The 20,978-nt window shown below is 50.2% G+C and overlaps 1 protein-coding gene and 1 long non-coding RNA gene across 2 annotated transcripts; one reads left to right on the top strand and one right to left on the bottom strand.

Moving 5' to 3' along the window:
* Positions 1-10,938: 10,938 nt before the first annotated feature.
* CCT8L2 (chaperonin containing TCP1 subunit 8 like 2) lies at positions 10,939-13,501 on the bottom strand. The gene has a single exon (XM_006944157.5). It carries the CDS (start codon positions 12,658-12,660, stop codon positions 10,996-10,998), a length of 1,665 nt encoding a protein of 554 aa, XP_006944219.4. The 5' UTR covers positions 12,661-13,501; the 3' UTR covers positions 10,939-10,995.
* A 1,016-nt stretch (positions 13,502-14,517) lies between these two features.
* On the top strand, positions 14,518-19,667 carry LOC102899818. Its single transcript, XR_002154085.3, has 5 exons — positions 14,518-15,027; positions 16,524-16,773; positions 17,136-17,284; positions 18,273-18,416; positions 19,206-19,667. It is a non-coding gene; the product is annotated as an uncharacterized LOC102899818 (long non-coding RNA).
* Positions 19,668-20,978: the final 1,311 nt, after the last annotated feature.

Genomic DNA, 20,978 nt, shown 5'->3' with positions numbered 1-20,978 from the left:
TGCCAAAGTAGCTATTCCGTTTGTAAACGTTTTGTGTTTCGTTAATTTGTGTGCTTTATTTCTGGCTACCGTTTCACAAGAAGACTGAGTTGCCCGAAGGCCACCCTTTTGCCCACCCCTTTTCCAGCGGTTCAAACAAGTCCTCCCAGCCTTGTCCTCACCCTGACCCCAGGTAGGCAGGAACTTGGCCGGCAACGCCTTCTTCCTTCAGGGCAGTCTCAGAGGCTCTTTGCTTGATGGAAGGGTGGGGTGGGGGAAGGGAAAGGTTTCTGGTTCTGTGTTAACCTGCATGCTCAGCTCGGGCCCTGTCCTCTTTCTGTCTTCGGCTGGAAAGCCGAAAGAAGGAAGCGTCTTCTAGTTTCCCCTTCCTCCCCTTCAAACACTTCTGGGGTCAGCGCAGCAGCTAGAACTCTGATTTTTCTCAAGAATCTTTGCACCGGGGCGCCTTCTCTACTTGCTGAGGCCAGGAGAACCCTGGGTCAGTTGGTGGAAAGTTGAAATCTAATCCTCACCTCCCCAAACAGGCAGTGTGAGCCTGGCAAAGTCTAGTAGCTCTGAGTCTCAATGACCTCATCTGTCTTTGGCTATGTTGATTGTTCATTGTTAGGGACCTAGACGTTTCATGGATTTTAGCTGCTAAAAACTATTGGCCCAAACTAGAATCCTGCGGCTTTTCCCCCTTGGGGCCACAGAGAGGCTGCCAGGAGCAATAAAGACAGTGCTTCCTGATTGATATCCGGTAGGAGAGAGTACACCTACATCCCTGATCCAGGCCAGATTCCACCAGTTCACCCCGGTTGGACCTTTTGGGCCTGGGCCCGGGCCCGGCCCTAGACCGGGGACTGTCATCTGGAGCACAGAAGATGTTGATCAGATTAAGCCAGGCAGGAGTACATTCTCAGAGCAGCGGTAGTGTCCGCTCCTGATAAGTGTGTGTGGAAGCCAAACCTAAATACTTCCAGGCGGGCAGGAGAGGGAGCTGAGCAGGTATTTCCCAGTGCTCCTGTAGGTCATCAGCACAGGGCATGGCAGACGGGGACAGCTAGTAAACGGTCGGCCAGCTCTGTCGTCGGCAAAGAGAACACAGCATGGGAGAATTAGCCCGGCACCGAAGGGCATCCATCTCACACCCACTAACTGTGCGCTATCAGACAAATTATGAAAATCCTACCATTTTCAAAGGAGAAGAGGACTCACAGGTCATAGGGTTCGAGTCTTCATTGGACAGACTTGGAAATCGACGCCCACAGAGACCGGTCTGTGTCTCAGTTTCTTCTTCGTGAAGATGATACTAGTCCCGTCTACAGTCACGGTCATCATGTGGATCAAATGAGGCAATGTTTTTAGAAAAGGTTTGAGAAAGTAACAAAAAATGCTATTCTTCTGCAAGGCATTTTGCTTTAATTATTATTAATGCAGTAATAAAGCCTTGCTAAAAAGAGAAAGGTCTCTAGGGTAAGCTTCACTGACTCCTGGAAATGAAGAATAACACTTGGGCAAGAGGAAAGTGGGGCGGGGGTGCTTGCACCCTCTTGTTTGGTAGTTGGGAAGGTGTCGGGCTGCAGTTCAGGTGTGGCCTGAGCTGTGCCCATTAGGGAGTGGTGTGGGGAGCGGCTCTTAGGTGGAGGGTGTGGTAGCTGGTTATAAATTAAAGTTCTCCTTCCTTGAGTGACTTTTGAGAAGAGGAGAGTCCCTTCGCTTGGGAGGACAAATCTAGTGCAAGGAAGAGGCAGTCCATCTCCGAGTAATCTTGTGTTTATGACCTACCATCCTGTTAGTTCAGATCCTCTGCAAAGTAGATGCCAAAGACAGGATTGTCATGCAAGAGATTTATAGGAGGAAGAAAGGGGAGAGAGTTGGAGTAGGCAGGGAGATCTGACCCCTGCGCAGGGAGATAGAGGGGGCTGGGTGGGTAGGAAGTTCTCAGCAGTGTAGCTCAGAGATGGTTTTGGCCGGGCTGACCAGAGTGCTGGAGCCCACCTTCCCTTCCCAAGATTGCGGTGCTGGATTCCAAGACCAGTGACTGAGGGGCTCCACCGGTTACCCTCCCTGCAGCAGGAGATGAGTGGGGTATTTTTACAGTCCCATACTAGCCAAGATTGCCTGCTTGAGATTCTTCGCCTGTTGACCAAGCTGAAATCTTGTTTCTGGGTAGTTCTCTTCTTTTCTTTACTTTTTTTTTTTTTTTTAAGACATTTTTAAGTAATGTCTATACCCAATGGTTCAGTTGGAACTCACAACCCCATGATCAAGGGTCATATGCGCCAGGACTGAGCCAGCCAGGCACCCCTGGGTAACTCTTAATACTGGGTTGGTGTTTAATATAAATGTTCATATTGCAATAGGAAATCCAACTGTACCCCCACTATGACTTGAAACAAATAATTCACTTCCAGGACTCTCCACAGTCTACTATGCAGAATGAGAGAAATGTCTAACTAGCAGCATTTGCAGAAACCCATTGTTGGGGTGAGTCCAAAATACGAGTTTGTGAGGGTTCAGTAGACAAAAGAAGAGGGGAAAGTTCCTGAAAGTAAAAGGCTGAAGAGATCTGTGAAAAGATCTCACTCTTCCACAGAGTGAAAAAAAAAAAAAAAATGAAAGAAATTTAATTTATGAAAAGGAAATACAGATTTGGGGCACAAAATAGGGAATTATTTTCCTGAACCGGCCAGGAAAAATGAACGCGTCCAAGAGGTAAAAGGAGGAGGCAGTACAGGCACTCCAAGGACCCACAGACAGGCAGGGGGCCTCAAGATGGCGGCCGGCCATTTCCGGTGTTTCCTTCCGTTCTGCGCGGACGGCGCATGCGCGAGACTGGTGGCGGCCTCGCGTGCTGACCTGTGCGGCGGGCGGCTCGGGCCTCGAGGAGGGAGAGGACCCCGGGCTGCGGGGCCCGAGGCCGGCGGGCGGCCGTGTGAAAGCTTGGCGTGACTCCACGCAAACTCCTGCACAAGCAGCCTCGCCCCGGACACGCGGGCTTCCGTGGCCTGTTCGTGGAACCGTGGGAGTTGACCCGGGCCACAGTCACCGGGGGGCGCGTTTGAGGAAATGGCGAGAGGCGCGTGGAAGAAGCTGCAGGAACACTTTGCCCCAGGCGTCCCCACCCAAGCTCGGTCCGGAGGGAAACTGTCCTGATTTCCTCCTCAAGAAGAGGAGGAGGAAGAGGAGGAGGAAGAATACACGGAATAAAAGGCAACGAAGATTAATCACTCACTGCGATGAGAACCAAGAGACGTGGATGGAAAAGTAGAAACCACCCACACAGAAATAAAGAAGTGGGTGAGGGGGTACATGAAATTAACCATAGAAAAAACCAGCGCACAGAAAATAAAGGGGCAGCAAAGCGGTTATACCAAGTGAGTTTGTCATATAACAGAAAATGAAGTACATTGTAATAAAAAGGAAAAGAATATTTTCTCAGACTGTGTTTATTACATTAGCATTTCCATATTGTAAATCGTTAACGATATTCTCATTTGTAGGGTCTGTCACGTCAGAGGGCAACATAACAAATGTGTGCAAAAACGGAAAAGCTTGTGAGGGGAGCGGAAGCACACCAATCTCCATGGATGTTACCTTTACGCTGTGATGCTGCACATCTGAATCAGGACTTTAAATTTCCGTAAAGAACTCCTACAACTCAATAGCGCCCGGAAAAATTGGATTAAAAAGTGAGCAGGCCTGAATAGACATTTTTCCGATAAGTACATACAAAGGTCTGCAATATCACTAATCATCAGGGGAATGCAAATCAAAACCATAATGATGGGGGGCCTGGTGGCCCAGTTGGTTAAACTTCCGACTTCAGCTCAGGTCATGATCTCATAGTTCGTGAGTTCGAGCCCCGCGTCGGGCTCTGCACTGACGGCTCGGAGCCTGGAGCCTGCTTCGGATTCTGTGTCTCCGTCTCTCTCTGCCCCTCCCCTGCTCATGCTCTCTCTCTGTCTCAAAAATAAATAAAAACATTAAAAAAAAAAAACCACAATGAGATATCACCTCACAGCTGTTAGAATGGCTATGATCAGAGAGACAATAACAAGTGTTGACGAGGATGCGGAGGAAAGGAAAGCTTTGTGCGTCGTTGGTGGGAATGCAAGCTGGTGCAACCACTCCGGAAAACAGAATGAAGATGTCTCAAAAAATTAAAAATGGAACTACCGTGTGGTTCGGCAATACCACTTCTGAGCATACACCAGAAGGAAATCAAGTCACCCTCTCAAAAAGCTACCTACACCCCCATGTTCATTGCCGCATTATTTACAGTGACTGAGATATAAAAACAACCTAAGTCCATTGATGGATGAATGGGTAAAGAATATGTAATATGTATAGTCTTAAAAAGTAATAAAAATATATAGAATGGGATATTATTCAGCCATAAAAAAGGAAAAGGAAATTCTACCATTTCCAGCAATTTGATGTACCCTGAGAGCCTTATGCTAAATGAAGTAAGTCAGACAGGAAGACAAATACCGTGTGATCTCATATGTGGATTCTAAAAAACAAAAAAAACAGGGGCGCCTGGGTGGCTCAGTCAGGCGTCTCGATTTCAGCTCATGATCTGATGGTTCTTGGGATCGAACCTGGCTTCAGGGTCCATGCTAACAACACTGAGCCTGCTTGGGATCCTCTCCCTCCCTCTCTCTCTCTCTCTCTGCCCCTCCCTTGCTTGCACACACGCATGTGTGTGCCCTCCGTCTCAAAATAAATAAATAAACCAAAACCAAAACAAACATGAACTCATAGATACAGAGAACAGACTGGTGGTTGCCAGAGGCAGGGGATGGAGGGATGAGTGAAGGGGGTCGAAGGTTACAAATTTCCAGTTAGAAATACATCCTGGGGGTGTAATGTACAGCATGTCCAGTTAGTAATACTATAAAATACTATCGTGTTTTTGAAAGTTGCTGAGAGAGTAGATCTTAAAAGTTCTAGTCATAAGAGAAAACTTGTCACTGTGAGGTGACACATGTTAACTAAACTTATTGCAATAAGCATTTCTATCATACATAGATAGCTAGATATAGACTTGTAATTTTGTGTTGTGTACCTAAATGTTATATGTCAACTACATGTTATATGTCAACTACATCTGCATTAACAACAACAAAAAACCTTTAAATTTCAATAGTAACTGGGTATATTTTGAAATGTTTTCTATTTAGTTTCAGGAACTAAGGCATGTGCAGATTCGTCTCAAATTAAAATCTGATGTAAAAAAAAAAAACATCACAAGCTCAGACAGTTGAGCGTCCCACTCTTGATCTCAGCTCAGGTCTTAATCTGAGGGTTGTGAGTTCAAGCCCCGCATTGGGCTCCACGCTAAGCATGAAGCCTACTTACAACAAACAAACAAACAAATCACAAGCAATTTTGGAAACGATTTTGAAACAATATTGCAATAGATTATTATACCTTCTATAACCAAATCCATTAGTAAAATTGAAATAAGTGTTTAGTCAAAACAAATGCAGGAATGAAGTGTGAAGCTTGTAATATTTCGCATCTACGCAGAGAAGACTGAGATTGGCGGGACAGATCGCATCTCTTCTGGAGGGGAAAAACTTGTCCAGAGCTTAGTTGCCTCCCAAGGGGGTAAGTTCCAGGAAGCAGCCAGACTGGGGGCCTCGGGAATGCTGAGGTTCTGGAGTCTGGGCACAGAAGTCAGAACACGCAGGTGTTAAGACGTTTAAAAAGATTAATGATGATCTGGATATGAAAACGTGTTTCACTGTGAGTTCCGTACAGTATAGAAGGGCTATCTTCCCTAAACTCACTGGGATCTACTTTTCCTTTCTTCTTTTTTTGATGTTTATTTATTTATTTTGAGAGAAAGAGAGAGTGAGCAAGCCAGGGAGGAGCAGAGAGAGAGTGAGAGAAAGAATCCTAAGCAGGCTCCACACTCAGCACAGAGCCTGACTTGGGGCTCGATGTCACGACCACGAGACCACGATGTGAGCCAATATCAAGAGTTGGACACCCAATCGACTGAGCCACCCAGGCACCCCGGGGTCATTTTTCCTCTCTGATGCCTTCAGTGAGTTCAAAGAAAACTTGTAGAGAGCCATTTTTTAAAACAACTTGGGTCGGGGCGCCTGGGTGGCGCAGTTGATTAAGCGTCTGACTTCAGCCAGGTCACGATCTCATAGTCCGTGAGTTCGAGCCCCGCATCAGGCTCTGGGCTGATGGCTCAGAGCCTGGAGCCTGTTTCTGATTCTGTGTCTCCCTCTCTCTCTGCCCCTCCCCCGTTCATGCTCTGTCTCTCTCTGTCCCAAAAATAAATAAACGTTGAAAAAAAAAAATTTAAAACAACTTGGGTCACGAATAAAACCGCATCTTGAATTTGCCCTGCCTTAGAGAAAGATTACCGTTGTTTTGCCGATCAGCATCTAGCCTGTCTTACTTAGCTCTGTAATAACCGACATCACGCTCCCTCAGTGATGGGAGCAGGACAGTGTCTGAATTCCTTACGCAGTCTGCATCTGTAGAGTTTGAATTTTCAAGCCCTGAACTCTGTGTACAGACCTCATGATCTCTAGAGGTCATGATCTCACGGTTTGTGGGATCGAGCCCCACATCGGGCTCTGCGCTGAGTGCAGAACCTGCTGGGGTTCTCTCTCTCCCTCTCTCTCAAAATAAATAAATAAACTTTAAAAAAAGAAAAGGACCCCTGGCAGGTGAGCCCCTCAGACATCTTGCCAGTATTTCCCTCATTCCCACCAAGCCTCTTCTTGTCCCTCCCCATTTAGGAAGGGATCTTTAGTGTGTGGGAGGGTGGGGGGGAGAAGAGGGTTGATGTTGTGGGAGAAAAGTTAGCTCAGCTACTCTTGGAACCGCAGAGATTCTAAGATATGTGTCTACTGCAGGTTTCGGCATTTTAGTGCTACAGGGACACCTTGCCCCAGAGTAGTTACCTTAACGAGGTAACTGCTATTGAGGGGGAGTTTTCTTTCTTTTTTTTTATTCTTTTATTTTTTTTAATGTTTATTTATTTTGGAGAGAGAGAGAGAGAGAGAGACAGACAGACAGACTGCAAGTGGGGGAGGGGCAGAGAGAGAGGGAGACCCAGAATCCGAAGCAGGCTCCGGACTCCGAGCTGTCAGCACAGAGCCCGACGCGGGGCTCGAACTCACAGCCTGTGAGATCATGCCATGAGCCAACTGAGCCACCCAGGAGTTTTCAGTATGTCTCGGCAGGAAGTAGCCCAGCAGTTAGCACTTAATGTCACTCACAGCCCTCCTGTTCCCGGGGAAGCATCACCAACAGTAGGTCCCGGTTCCAGAAGGGCTCCAGCAGAGATGGGAGTGGCCTGGGGTGGGAATATTAACATCAGTCCAGCTGACAGCGTCCCAGCAAATCTTCTTAAAACTAGTTTTGCTTATTTACGAATGAAATTGTTGGGTCCCTGAGCCTTCATATCCTCTTTTCTTCCCATTCAGATGTCCCCAGTTTGGGGGTTCTTTTTCTTTTTTATCTTAGCTTTCTCTCTCTCTCTCTCTCTGTCTCTCTCTCTCGGCCTCTGCACTAAAGGGACCTGAAACATGTAGGCCTAGAAAGTAGAGCTCCTGTCATAAGGAGGTCTCTTCAGACGGGACTCTTGGGGAAAGGTTCACACAGACAAAGGATGGAAACAAACTATTGATGATGCTTTCTTGTTTTCATCTTCTTCTCACAGTTTGGAATCAATGACTCCCCCCGCCCCCCTTTGGGACTCCAATATTTCCGTGGGTCCCAATCTTGGGTCTAGCGCCCAAACGGATGGAACCCATCCCATGGCTCAGCCCCAGCCTCTATCCCCTGAGCCAGACACTTCTCTCTCTCGTTCCCCGGGACTCCGAAGTTCTCATTTTCTTCCCTATGTTCTCCGGATCTTGTTTCTTTGCTCTCTGTTGGCCAGATCATCTCAGAGGCCCATTAAATAGCGGCGCTAAGCTGGAAGGGATTGGGGACAGAACAGTGAAGTCCACCAGCGGCAAGGTCCATAAAGCATGTGCTGTAGGAAGTGTCGTTTCTGAAACCCAGCTGCTCCCGGAATTTAGGAGAAGCACATCTTGGAAGAGAAACACGTAGCCCACTCCGTGGGCCTTTGGAGAACTTAAGACCTTCCATCCTGTAACCTTGGAAGCAGGATCTGGACCCGGTAAAACTGAGGTCAAGTGCTGGTGAACTCCACAGTCAGCAGGAGAGAAGAAACAACTACTGTCTGAGTCATATATTTTAACACTTCAACAGAACGCTTGATGATATTAAGAGGTTACGCTAAGCATAGTCAAGCTAGGGCTAATTGGGATTATTGCCTAAATCGGTGCTCCCCAAACTTTAATATGTACCCCATCACTTGGGGATCATGTTAAGGTGCAGATTCTGTCATAGTAGGTCTGGGGGGTAGGGCTGAGGTCCCACATCCGTGAATTGGTGACACGCTTCTGAGTGGTGATGCCATCGCTGGTTCAGGGGTCACGCTTTGAGTAGCAAGAGCTTAGAAGGCAGGCTGGAGGGAAGGAGATGTCCTCAACGGAAGCTACGAGAAACTCTGTCCCCAAGCACTTTGGGCTTGTAGTGAACTCCTCATGCTGGCCCTCTTCCTGAGCCCAGTCTGCTATCTGCCCACACCGGTCACCTTCACTGTCACACGACATTCGCCTCCCTTCCGGGGCTGCTAATGCTTTTTCGAGTACGAGAAGGGGAGAGCTACTTTGGCTCCCTCAAGGAGATTGATCTGAGGGTCACTTGGCAGTTCACAGCATTGAAGAGCCTCCCAGCCAGTCTTGGGATAGATGGGAATAGATAGATGTGATTCAGAGGCCTCAGCTCACAAGCTCCAGGACCCTCTTGCACATCCCATAAGATGCCCGAATTCTCTTTCTCCTCAACTTCCAAGTCTGGAGCAGGTGTTTTTGCCTTCAAAGTTCTCAGTGTATGCTAGTTGAATTTGTCTGCCATACCTTTCTTTGTCCCTTGTAAGGGTATCCTTGATTTTTTTTTTTTTTAACTGGGGCACCTGGGTGGCTCAGTCGGTTAAGCATCCAGCTTTGGCTCAGGTCATGGTCTTGAGGTTCATGCGTTCATGCCCCACATCAGGCTCTCTGCTGTCAACCTGGAGCCTGATTCAGATTGTCTGTCTCCCTCTCTCTCTGCCCCTCCCCTGCTCGCACACTCTATCTCAAAAATAAACATTAAAAAAAAAATAAACTTTTTATTTATTTGGAAAGAGAGAGAGAGTGCACGTGGGTGAGGGGCAGAGAGGGAGGGAGAGAGTCCCAAGCGGGCTCTGTCTGCACCATCAGCGTGGAGCCTGATGCAGGGCTCGAACTCACAAACCATGAGATCATGACCCGAGCTGAAGTCAGAACGCTTCACTGACTGAGCCACCCAGACGCCCATCCTTGATAGTTTTAAGTTGCATTTACATATATATAATTGTGTGTGTGTGTGTGTGTGTGTGTGTGTGTGTGTGTCCAGGGGCAAAGGAGCCGGTAATGTTGTAATATGATTTCTCCCCAAATAAATTATCAAAAAATCCATTGTATACCAAACTTGGGACTTTTAAAATACATGGTCTTACATTGTTTGGACTACACAAGTCTTGGATATATAACTGAAATGTTCTCTATGAGCAGGAGCCATTTTTACAATTTATTTTAATAAAATAAGACTTTTTGTCTAATTTTAAGAACACACTGTAGGAGCACCTGAAGGGGCTCAGTCGGTCAAGCGTCCGATTTCAGCTCAGGTCATGGTCTCACAGTCCGTGGATTCGAGCCCCGCTTCGGGCTCTGGGCTGACAGCTCGGAGCCTGGAGCCTGCTTCGAATTCTGTGTCTCCCTCTCCCCCTTCCCCCTCCCCCTCCCATGCTTGCTCTCTCTCTCTCTCTCTCAAAAATAAACATTGAAGAAAAACACATTGCAAATTTTCAAAAGGTCTTTTCAGACATACTTTCTTTGTAATCATAGGGGTTCTATCTCTGAAAACATCACAGTAGAGGGATGTATGATTGAGGCAACAAAACAGCAAACAAGAGAATGGACCTTCCCCTTCTATTTACTGTGTAACTCTGGCCAATGACTTTTTTCCGAAGTTCAGTTGTGTCTCCTGCAGCTGAGAGATAATCAAGCTCCTTTCTCATGAGTTTGTTTTGATGATTAAATAAAATGTATACAAAGTGTGTTCGAACTGCTTTAAAAAATTTGCTATTTCTGTCATCGTCCCTGTTACGGGATTTGAGGCTGTGAGAACAACATGGAACTTGACAAGGGCCGGGGAGAAATATGAAAGCACTTAGTTACATTCACTAAAATATAGCGACGGAGACAAAACAAGGGAAGACACATCGAGGATGTTTTGTGTATCTTAAACGAGAACTAACGAGGATAGTTCTGTACATGTCCATGTTCCATTTCGTGCACTCACAGCTTTTCAGGATTTAACTTCTTCCAAGTCTTAAGGAAACTTTGCACATTTGTTTTGCTTCGTTGAGGCTAATATGCCCAGTAGAAGACATTTGTTTCTTTTTTTTTCAACTTTTTTTTTTGGGGGGGGGGACAGAGAGAGACAGAGCATGAACGGGGGAGGGGCAGAGAGAGAGGGAGACACAGAATCGGAAACAGGCTCCAGGCTCCGAGCCATCAGCCCAGAGCCTGACGCGGGGCTCGAACTCACGGACCGCGAGATCGTGACCTGGCTGAAGTCGGACGCTTAACCGACTGCGTCACCCAGGCGCCCCTGAAAAAAATTTTTAATACAAGTAAATCCTGCTCTTATTGGAGGAAAGGAACAGACTATGATGGAGAGAAACAGGAAATGAAAAAAGCCAAGAGTCTGAAAGGACATAAATCAATGAAAAGGACTTTTATCTTATGGTCCTTTATGTTGTTTTTGTCTGAAGAAACGGACTCTAACAGTACAAAACACGGAGGGAATAAAACACGGCAAACATCCATTTCGGGGGTGACTGTGCCTTCCTTGGCCATCCCCATTTTATTGAGGATGTTGCTACTCAATCGTTCCAAGGAGCTCGTCTTTTACAGGAAATAGGCATCCCTTGGCCTTCTTGGGGACAGGATTCGAGTCCCGTTGATACGTGGCGCTTTGCTTGGCCACGACAATTTCGTCTACGCTCACGAGCTGCAGTGTCACATCAGCTACGGCCCGGAGTCCTCGGGCTTTGGCTGTCAGGGTGTCCCACACCTCTTCCTGGGCCACGTTTATTATCCCTTCGACCCCCACTCCTACTAGGAAGTTGCCAGCCTGGTGAGCTCTGTTCATTTCTGCCATCACTTGGGAGACGGCTAAGCCTGCGTTCTCTGCCAAGGTTTCAGGAAGAGACCGAAGGGCCTGTGCAAATGCCAGGAAGGCAGGACCATTAGGCCCTTCCAGTTTGCTTCCTTTTTCTGAGAGCATTTTCGCCAGAGCCATCTCTGTGGCCCCAGCTCCCGGAAGCAGCCTGGGATCCTGGCACAGCTGGAAGTAGGCATCGATGCCATGGTAGGCGGCCTGCTCCGCGCCCTGCAGCCCCTGGGCTGTGGCCCCCCTGAGGACCAAGGTAACGGCAGGGGTGCCCGGACATTCCCACTCAAACACCACGGCCAAACCTTCCCCCAGCTCCTGCTGGTAGACCCTCCGGCACTTCCCTGGCTTCGGGGGAGGAAGCAGGTGACACATCAAAGGTGTGCCCAGCACCTCACTCAAGTAAACCATATCCCTCCGGGACCTGGCTCGAATCACCATGATGTTGTGCTTGTCAGCCTGCGTCAGGGCATTCTCATCGATGTCCCCCCATGCCACCGCCACGTTAATGCACGCGCTGGCCAGCTGGGCCACCTGCTTTTCTATCAACCGCTCGCTTCCTTTCCTGAACGTGGCCAGGTCAGCGGGGCCGGAGAGCCGGGCCGTGGCCGGTGCATTTGGACTGGCGGGACCAAAGCCGCAAACAAAGAGAGCCACTCTGGCGCCGCCGGGCACCGCGGTCACCTGCCCGCAGGGCTCGGCGCACAAGGCCAGCCCCGGGAGCAGGCACGAGTCCTCCAGCCTCCCCCCTCGCAGGGTGCACACGCCCACGCGCTCGCGTCGGAAGCCGCCGTCCAGCTCCTTGGTGGCCCAGCACGCGTGGGCCACCAGCTTGGTCAAGCAGTCGGCCCGGCACACGGCGTGGGTGTTCACCACCGAGTAGAGGGCCCCAAACGGATCCTCCAGAGGCCCCAGGGAGCGGATGGCCAGGGAGGGCAGCAGGGCCAGGGTCTCCGCGGTGGCCGCGGCGTAGGCCTCGCGCAGCTGGGAGCGGGCCAGGCCGGCGCGCAGCAGGTGCTCGGCCTGCAGGAGCAGCGCTTCCGCCAGCAGGACCACGAAGGCCGCGCCGTCGCCGCTGCTCTCCGCCTGCGTGTGGGCCGCCTCGCGCAGGAGCCGCGCCGCGGGGTGCTCCAGCTCCAGCGCGCGCAGGATGGCCGCGGCGTAGCCCGTCAGCACGGTGGTTCCTCTGGCGGTGACCAGGAGCTTCTGCCGGCCGTGGGGGCCGTAGCAAGGCCGGATGACCCTGGCCAGGGTCTGCGCCGCCGGCAAGCTGCGGAGCAGGTGCCTCCCCTGCGCCCGCGGGCTCCCGGCGCGCCGCCTCGGCCCCGGCCGCTCCGGCAGCCGGGCCCCCGCTGCGGTCCTGCTGGCCATCGGCCGCCGAGCCGGGCCGCGGGGACGCTCCAGGCGCGGCGGCGGGGGCGTCCGGGAAGCCGATCTCGGACACCTCTCGAGGGGGTGGGGGTGGGGGGGGGGGGGAAAGGAGCCGGAGGCCCGTCCGCCGGTGCGCGGGGAAGCAGGCGCGCCACGGTCAGGTGCGGCGACGGTCGGCGCAGAGCTCAGCCCTCAACCACTCCCCCAGCTTGATCTGCGAGGCGGCTCCCCACGTCTGACGCGTGGCAGCCGAAGCGGGTGTTACCCTGATGGAGTCACAGAGTGGCACGGGGCACCCGGGGCAGAGAATGAGGTCACAGAAGGATGCCTCGAGTTTGGGAGGCCCCGGGGGCAGGCGGGAGTCAGACCAGGTCACCCGGCAGAGGAGGGACTCCCGGATGCGCCAGGGCCCAGGGCTTCGTTGGAACTTTGGAGGCGGCGGAGGGGAGAGCAGGTGAAAATCCCCACCCACTTCCAATTCCAGACGGAGCCGGGGCTCCTGTGAGGTTTGTTGCAGGCTTCGAGAGGGAAACAGTGTTTCGCTTCGCTTCGCTTCCTTGTGCGGGACCGTGTAACACTAGCTCGGTTTTACTGTCCGCCTCTGCCTCTGCGGCCGCCTTATCCCTCTGTGCCGTCTGGCAGGTTCCTAACGGTGTCTACGGTCTGTCTTTCAGGTGGCAGGTGTGTGATGTCCTGCTTCCCATGGTAATGATGTCACCGAGCTGGCAAAGGCGGGTCAACACAAGGGAGGCAAAGACGCTGACGACCTACAGGCAAACTGGGGAAATGTTTGCAGCCGAGTGAAAGTGACCAGCCTCCCAGAGGCGGGGAAGGTAGACTATTGCAGGGGGCGAATGTAAGGCGCCCCCCTCCCCCCCCCCCCCCCCCCCGACCCTCAGCCCTTAGAATTGCAGTTCCTCCCTGCCAGTAGCTCTCTTTCCCTTGCTTCCTCACTCCCTCCTTTCCTCAAATGGAGCCTGCTGGGGTAATGCTTGCACCCTTTTCGGTGTAATAAGTATTTATCGAGGGGCACCTGGGTGGCTCAGTCGGTTGAGCGTCCGACTCTTGATATTGGCTCAGGTCAGGATCCCAGGGTTGTGAGATCCCCACATCCGGCTGTGTGCTGAGCGGGGAGTCTGCTTGGAATTCTCTCTCTCTCTCTCTCTCTCTCTCTCTCTCTCTCTCTCTCTCTCTGCCCATCCCGCTTTCTGTCTCTGTCTCTCTCTCAAAATAATTAAAAAATAAATGTTGAGTGAGCACCCAGTGTGTTCAATGGAATGCAAACTCTAAGGGACAGGAACATGGACACCCAGGGAGGGGAAGAGATTTGCACCAAATGAACACAACTTCCATAGGCATTAGGCGGAGCAGCAGCTGGAAGTGATGACGATGAAGATTATTAAGATTAGGGGAAAGAGAATCATTCCATTCACTTTCACTGGGAAAACCCCTTTTAAGTTTATTTAATAGCAACTCCCCCCCAAGGGGAGGAGAAATAGAACTCTGAACCTGATTATACCAGTCAGGAGTCATGATTGTATGGTAGGCACTGTTTTAATATGTTTCCACAGACAAGATGATAGCAAGAAAGAAAAGGAAAAAAAAAATATCAGCGAAAGTGAAATGTAATTAAGGCTAAGATAGAGATAATTTTGGAGAAAAAAACCTTTTTCTTTGAAAAACAACTTGCTTGCTTTTGTAAAAATAATAGCTATTCATTATAAAAGTTAAAAAAAAAATACAAAGTAAGTGTCAATTCCAGCCCAGAGATTGCTTTTATTTTATTATTTTATGTTAGTTTAGTTTAGTTTATTGAGAGAGCGTGAGCTGAGGAGAGGGGCAGAGGGAGAGAGAGAATCTTAAGTAGGCTCCACGCAGAGCCCGACTCGGAGCTCGATCCCACCACCCTGGGATCATGACCTAAGCCAAGATCAAGAGTTGGACGCTCGACTGTCTGAGCCACCCAGGCACCCCCATTGTTTGCATTTTGATGAACATTATTACTTTGCACATAGATTTATATATAGATTGTTGTGGATTTATACAGTTTTCCGTAAATGGATTGTATGGCACATATTATATATGTTATTCTGTAATCATTTCTCCCTCAACACTATCTTCACTGGTAGAAATGTTTCTAAGCAGATATGTTTTCTGAAGACTGTGGACAACTATTTTGACCTCTTTTGATTTTGGAGGCTCTTTTAGAAACAGGTGTGAACCTCCATGCCCAGGCTTCAGAAAGCCAAGAACACTGAGAAGAATGACACTAACAAATGTTGGACAGAGGGGCAAAGAGGGGCAAAGATGACCGCCTGTTTCTTTATAGAAATGTAAAATGTAACCATCAGCATAAACTGTAGCAAGGTAGGCATATTTACATTGTTTATAAAGATACAGTTTCTTTTTGAAAAGTAAACCCTCCTGGTGTGTGTGGGGGTGGGGAATAAACACGCTTGTAAAGGATCATCTTAGCTCTTTTTCTGACACTTAACATATATTTTCCCATTTATTTCACTTATTCCACAACTGTTGATTGAGCTGCTGCGAAATCATAGAGATAAAAGATGTATAAGGCAGACAATTGTAGCCATCCGCACCTGGCGTAGGGTGGGTTACAAAACATCGAGGGTGGGATACATTCCAGGCCCTGAGATCCTTGCGGGAGGGGGGGGGGTGGGGAGCACAGGTGTTGTAGAAACATCAATGGGGACACACAGTCATTGTCAGGGGGAGGGTGGTGGTCAGGGATGGAAGTGAAGTCTAAAGAAGCAGGAATTGGCCACATGACAGAGGAAGGGGCTTAGGACAATCTAATGACGTCTGACAAAGGTGGCTCTGAAGGCTGGAGCACCCAGTAAGGAGGAAGGGGGAAGAGTGGGGGGGGGGGAGGGGATGGCTGGAGGGTGGCAGGCTTAGGGGGCCACACCGAGAAATTTAGACTTCATCCCGAAGGGTGATGGGTGGGACTCTTGAGTTCCATTTCCACTAGAAAGTGAGGATCTCATCATTGTCTTCGATCTTGATTTATTTTACTTCTCAAAAATGTGTATTTATTTTGAGGGGGGGAGGGGCAGAGAGAGAGAGGGAGAGAGAGAGAATCCCAAGCAGGCCCCTAGCTGTCAGTGCAAGAGTTCGACGCCTAACCCACTGAGACACCCAGGTGCCACCGTAGTCTTTGGCCTTTAAAACAGGCCCCAAATGGTACATGTTGGGCTGACATTTTTTGACCTATGTTTACACTGATCGAACTAACCAAGGAACTACTAAGTCATAATTTTACTGTTTACTTTGTAGGCACTGTTATTGTTAAATTCACTTTGATTTTATTTATCCTACAAATAGATTGATTCGATGTGAAATAAACGTGAATGTTTTGTGCCAAGAAAAGTTTGCATGCAGTTAACCTATTATGTAAACTTTTTTCTTTTTTCTTAATGTTTATTTTTGAGAGAGAGAGAGAGAGAGAGAGAGAGAGGGAGAGAGGGAGGGAGAGGAGAGACAGAGATAGGACGAACAGGGAGAGGCAGACGGAGGGAGACAGAGGATCCAAAGTGGACTCCACGCTAACAGCCGACAGCCTGAGGCGGGACTCCAACTCATGAACTCAGAGATCATGACCTGGGCCAAAGTTGGATGCTTATCGGACTGAGCCACCCAGGTGCCCCTATATAAACTTTTCTAACCATGTATATATGAATCTGCTAAACGGGGAGACACCAATATAGGCTGCTTGGTAGTTCAGTTGGGTTAAATATCGTCCCCCCAACATTCATATCCTTCCCCAAACCTCAGAATGTGACCTTATCTGGAATAAGATTGTTGCAGATGCAGTCAATTAACGGGAGGTCATACTGTTGTAGGCTGGACTCTTACTCCAACACGACTGGTATCCTTACAAGAAGAGACACATACACAGAGAACACTATGTGAGGGCACAGAGATGCAGAAAAGATGGCCATTGGAGTCATGTACCTACAGCCGAGGTCCCCAAGGATCATGGACAACCACTGGGAGCTGACAGGCAGGGAACGATCAAATTCTTCCCTAAAGCCTACCGCAAGGAGCCAGCCCCGCCAACACCTTGACTTTGGTCTTCGAGCTACCAGGGCTGTGAGAAAATAAATTTCTGTCATTTTCAGCATTTGTTGTGGCAACGTTAGGAAATTAATGCAAACTACTCGTGTAGTCTTGTATTATCAGTAAAGGAGAGGAACCTAAGAGTGTGTGTGTGTGTGTGTGGGGGGGGGGTGGTGGTGCGTGTGTAGGGGCTGGGGTAGGGTCTCCAGGAGTTTATAACACTTGCTGGCAGAATGCTTTTGTATCCTAAATAGACATAGCTGTCTGCTGCCTCCTCCACCTCTGCCCTCCCCCCAAATCCCCAGATGCATTTCTATTAAAAATATGGTCTTGTACACAATGGATGTAAATATTTAATCTTCCTGTTTGTATGTTTTCCCATGTTTATTTTTCAGTTGCCTGCCTGCCCTTTTTGTGTTTATCTTGTTAAGTACTGACAGGCTTAAAATATAGACCCCTAGAGGGCAAGATTCATATCTATATGGAGTGTGCTGCAGAACATACACTCATGCCTCATACCCTTCTGCACAAATTATTTTTGACGGTGAGTGTTCTGTTTAATTACTTCTCGGTTTCTTCCTTAATTTTTCTGTCTACTAGGTACATGGTAGGCATTACTGAAATAACTCGTGTAAGGCAACTAGAATTTTCAAAGCTAAAAACACACTATGGACTAAATATGTACTGATTTTCAGGAATTGAAATTCTTAATTTATTTTTAATTTTTAAAGTAATCTCTACACCCAACACGGGGCTCCACTCACAACCCCTAGATTAAGAGTTGCATGCTTGACCCACTGAGCCAGCCATGCGCCCCTGAAGTTCTTTTAAAAACCTTTTTTTTTTTTTTTTTTACTGAAAAAGGACACAAAATGCCAGCCTATGACTACACCTTTTTAAAGTATAAGTTTAACAGCAAACATGTGAAGACAAAGATTGTGAGATCTAGAATTGAAGTTTTCAGTGTTCCTTCTACAACTATAAAAGTTTGGTTCCTAAAAAACCCTGAGGAGTTTAAGACTTTACGGGAAAACAAAACGAGAGAGTCCATTAATTAGTAGTGAGCCTACGGGAGAGTCTTATAAATATTTTACACTCACCAAAACAAGCAAAAACAGACAAACTCTAAATAAAGACCATATCAATGACATTTATAGGACTCCAATTAGTAAGAATGGCTACTGTACTGTGAATTTTTATTTACCATCACTTGTTTGCTAGACCCTTTGAGGCTCTTATCTTGCTCTGATTCCTGAGATGTTGCTTTTTCTTTGGTGTAGACAGCAATCCTCACCCCCCAAACCACATGCTAAATATTTAATACACATTCCTTATTATACTGCATGTGCTCTAAAAGATTCAACTATTATAGAAAAATGTAATATAGAAAGTGAAAGTCCCTCGTAATCTACCCCTTCAGAGATGATCGCTGCTAACACTTTGGTGCACAGCGACCATGTTTTTAGAAATGGCTACATGTGTACTTATTAAAAGTAGATTTTGTTTGTTTGTTTGCTTTTTGGTGCTTTCAGACACCCTGTGCCTTTCTGACTTTATAATCTTGAGTAACTTGAGCTACGTGACTCCTGGGGTTTTTTTCACCACCGCGGTCTCAGAGCTCCAAAATTTGGATCGGAGACATGGAAACACCTTTGGAAAACCTTTATGTGAAACAGGTATTTTTTTGTATCCTTCCTGTGCATCCTGAGTTATATTTTATTTGCTCTGCCCATGATAACTTCGGGCCAACAGCCTGCTGTCCTTTTAAAACAGATTCCAAGTGCTTGCCTCACCATAGCTGAAGGAATGGAGATTTAAGGCTGGGCTTGGTATCCTTCATCTTTTCTTTCTAGAAGCATCCCTGCACAGACCTCTGCTTCTTCCCTTTTCATTCATTCTACTCCCTTTTCTGTTCTCAGTCCCCTGTTCCCTTTTAAAACTTCTCTCCAGCAGGAGTGACTTGTCCTCTGCACCCTGACACTTAAATTATCCTGCCATATAATTTTGTGCGTATGAGACAGTTGGAAGTGACGGCTCTAATTTCCGTAATGAACACAGGTAAACATGTGGATCGATAATCCAATTTTTGAAAGTGTACTTTCCTTAAAGTGTAACGTGCAGGGGGAAAAAAAAATGCCAGAGAAAGAATGAGCACTGAAAAAACTTTAAATGTTCCACTTCATAAATTCATCATTAGGCATATACACGTTGTGTTTCTATTTATAATAGTCAGACGCTTTTAATTTATAGTCTGCATTTACCCAGTCAGCTTCTCCCCAATCTCAGAATTCCCGTGGCTGTCTATTTAGTAAACTTGAACAAACCGGCAAGGATTAAACCCTGCAGGCATTCAAATGACTATCTTATTATAGTCCTCATTTCAGCCATTTCGAAACAAAACAAAACACCTGCCTGTAGTCAGAATAGGCTTTGGAAATCGAGCCGCGTATACTTTGCCCAAACAGGAAGCACAATTCAAAGTTTATGCTCTGGCTGTTGGGAGAAATGGAAGCGAACGGGAGCTGGGAAGCCAGACCACGCAGCGGTAGGCTTCCACCCGAGGACGGAAGGGAATCCTAATGGGAAAGTGCCTAGTGTGTCCGGCCTAGCGGCGATGCTCCCGAAGTGATCGCTCGTCCCAAGCCGTCTGCCAAGGCTTCTCGGGTCCTGAATTCTCCCCCAGTTCACGTGTGCTGATCGACAGTGAATGGAAAGGAGAGCACAGAGGAGTTGCCGCCCCAAGCGAAGAAAAAGTCCCGGAGCCCGCATTTGCCACTACGCTTTCCGAGCAAGCGCTCGTCCCCCATTGCTCATTCTAGCCCCGTTTCCCCTTGACCCTGTAAACGCATCGGGAGCTGGCCCAGAAACCCTCCGATTTGCGCGCATCGCAACACGCTGCACGTTACAATCAAGTTGTTGGGTTTTTACTGGTGTGTTGTGGTGTCTTTTTGCGCGTCTTGTGCCTCAAAATGTCAGCGTTCTTTTTGTCTGACAGCTCGGTAAGCCCTTTCTGGCCCATTTCTTACGTGACGTTATAATAACGAAACTCTCCCTGGAATTGGATCACAGCGAAGTTGCACTGCCTCCCCGGCCCGCGGGAGCCGGGGCAGCGCCGGCGGGCTCCGTCCCTCCGGCCGCGGGGCGGGTGGGCGGCGGGGCGGCGCGCCGGGGGGCCGTGCGGGCTTAGCGGCCGCCGGCTCGCGGCCGGGCTCGGGCGCAGTCGGAGCGCCGCCTCGGGCCGCGCATTCCCTGGACCCCGATCCCGGATCGCCGCCTCCGCAGCTTGGCGCTCTCCCCGAGCCGGAGCCGGAGCCGGAGCCGGAGCCGGAGTCGCGGCGCAGCCCCGGCCGCCGCGTCAGAGGAGGCGGGGCGGGAGAAGGGAGAGGGGAGGGTGGAGGGTGGAGGGTGGAGGGTGGAGGGTGGAGGGTGGAGGGGGGGGGAAGACGGGGAGGAGGGAGGAGGGAGGGGAGCCCGGCAGGGGGAGGGGGGGAGACGGGGGAGGGGCGGTGAGGTCAGCGGCGGCGGCGCGTCCGCGGGCAGCGCATGCGCGGAGCGAGCCCTGTGAGTGGCAGCGGCGGCGCGCGGGGGGCGGCGGGGCCGAGGAGTGGGGGAGGGGGCGGGGGCGTCGCGGCGGCCGTGTGTGGGCGAGACGGCGGCGAGTTTGAGAGGTCTGTGGTGCGGGGCGCCCGGGGGAGACCCGGCGCGGCCCTCGCGCGACGGCCACGGTCGTGTGTGTGTGTCTGTGTGTGGTACACGCACACCCGCAAAACTTCCTCCTCCCCGGCCCGGGAGGGCGGGCGCTGAGGGGCCGGCGCTCGCGCAGCCCGGAACCCACAACAACAACTGGAGCAGCTGTCAAAACTTCGCCGCCGCCGCCGCCGCCGCCGCCCGGCCTGACGCGGCCCGCGCGGGGGAGGGGCGGCCGGCGGGGCCGCGACCCCCCGCCCGCCGCTGCCCGCGGGCCCGCCGCTCCCCGCGCCGCGGCCCCTTTCTCCTCCCGCCGCGGGCGCTGGGGGAGGGGCGCGGGCGCAGCCCCGGCCGGCGCCCCCCGCGCCCCCTCAGTCGCCCCGCCCCGGCCGGCGCCCGCCCCGCACCCGCCCGCCCGCACCGCCCGGCCCCCGCCCGCGCCCCGCCCGCCGCCGCCGCCGCCGCCGCCGCCCGCACCTCCCGCCCGGCCGGCCGGCCCCTCCCTCCCTCCCGCCCGCGCCCCGCCCGCCGCCCGCCGCCCCCCGCCCCCC

Source organism: Felis catus, chromosome A2 (genome assembly GCF_018350175.1).
Source record: "Felis catus isolate Fca126 chromosome A2, F.catus_Fca126_mat1.0, whole genome shotgun sequence".
Lineage (NCBI taxonomy): Eukaryota > Metazoa > Chordata > Mammalia > Carnivora > Felidae > Felis > Felis catus.
The sequence above is the reverse complement of the archived record's forward strand: the minus strand, read 5'-3'. Positions and strand labels throughout refer to the sequence as shown.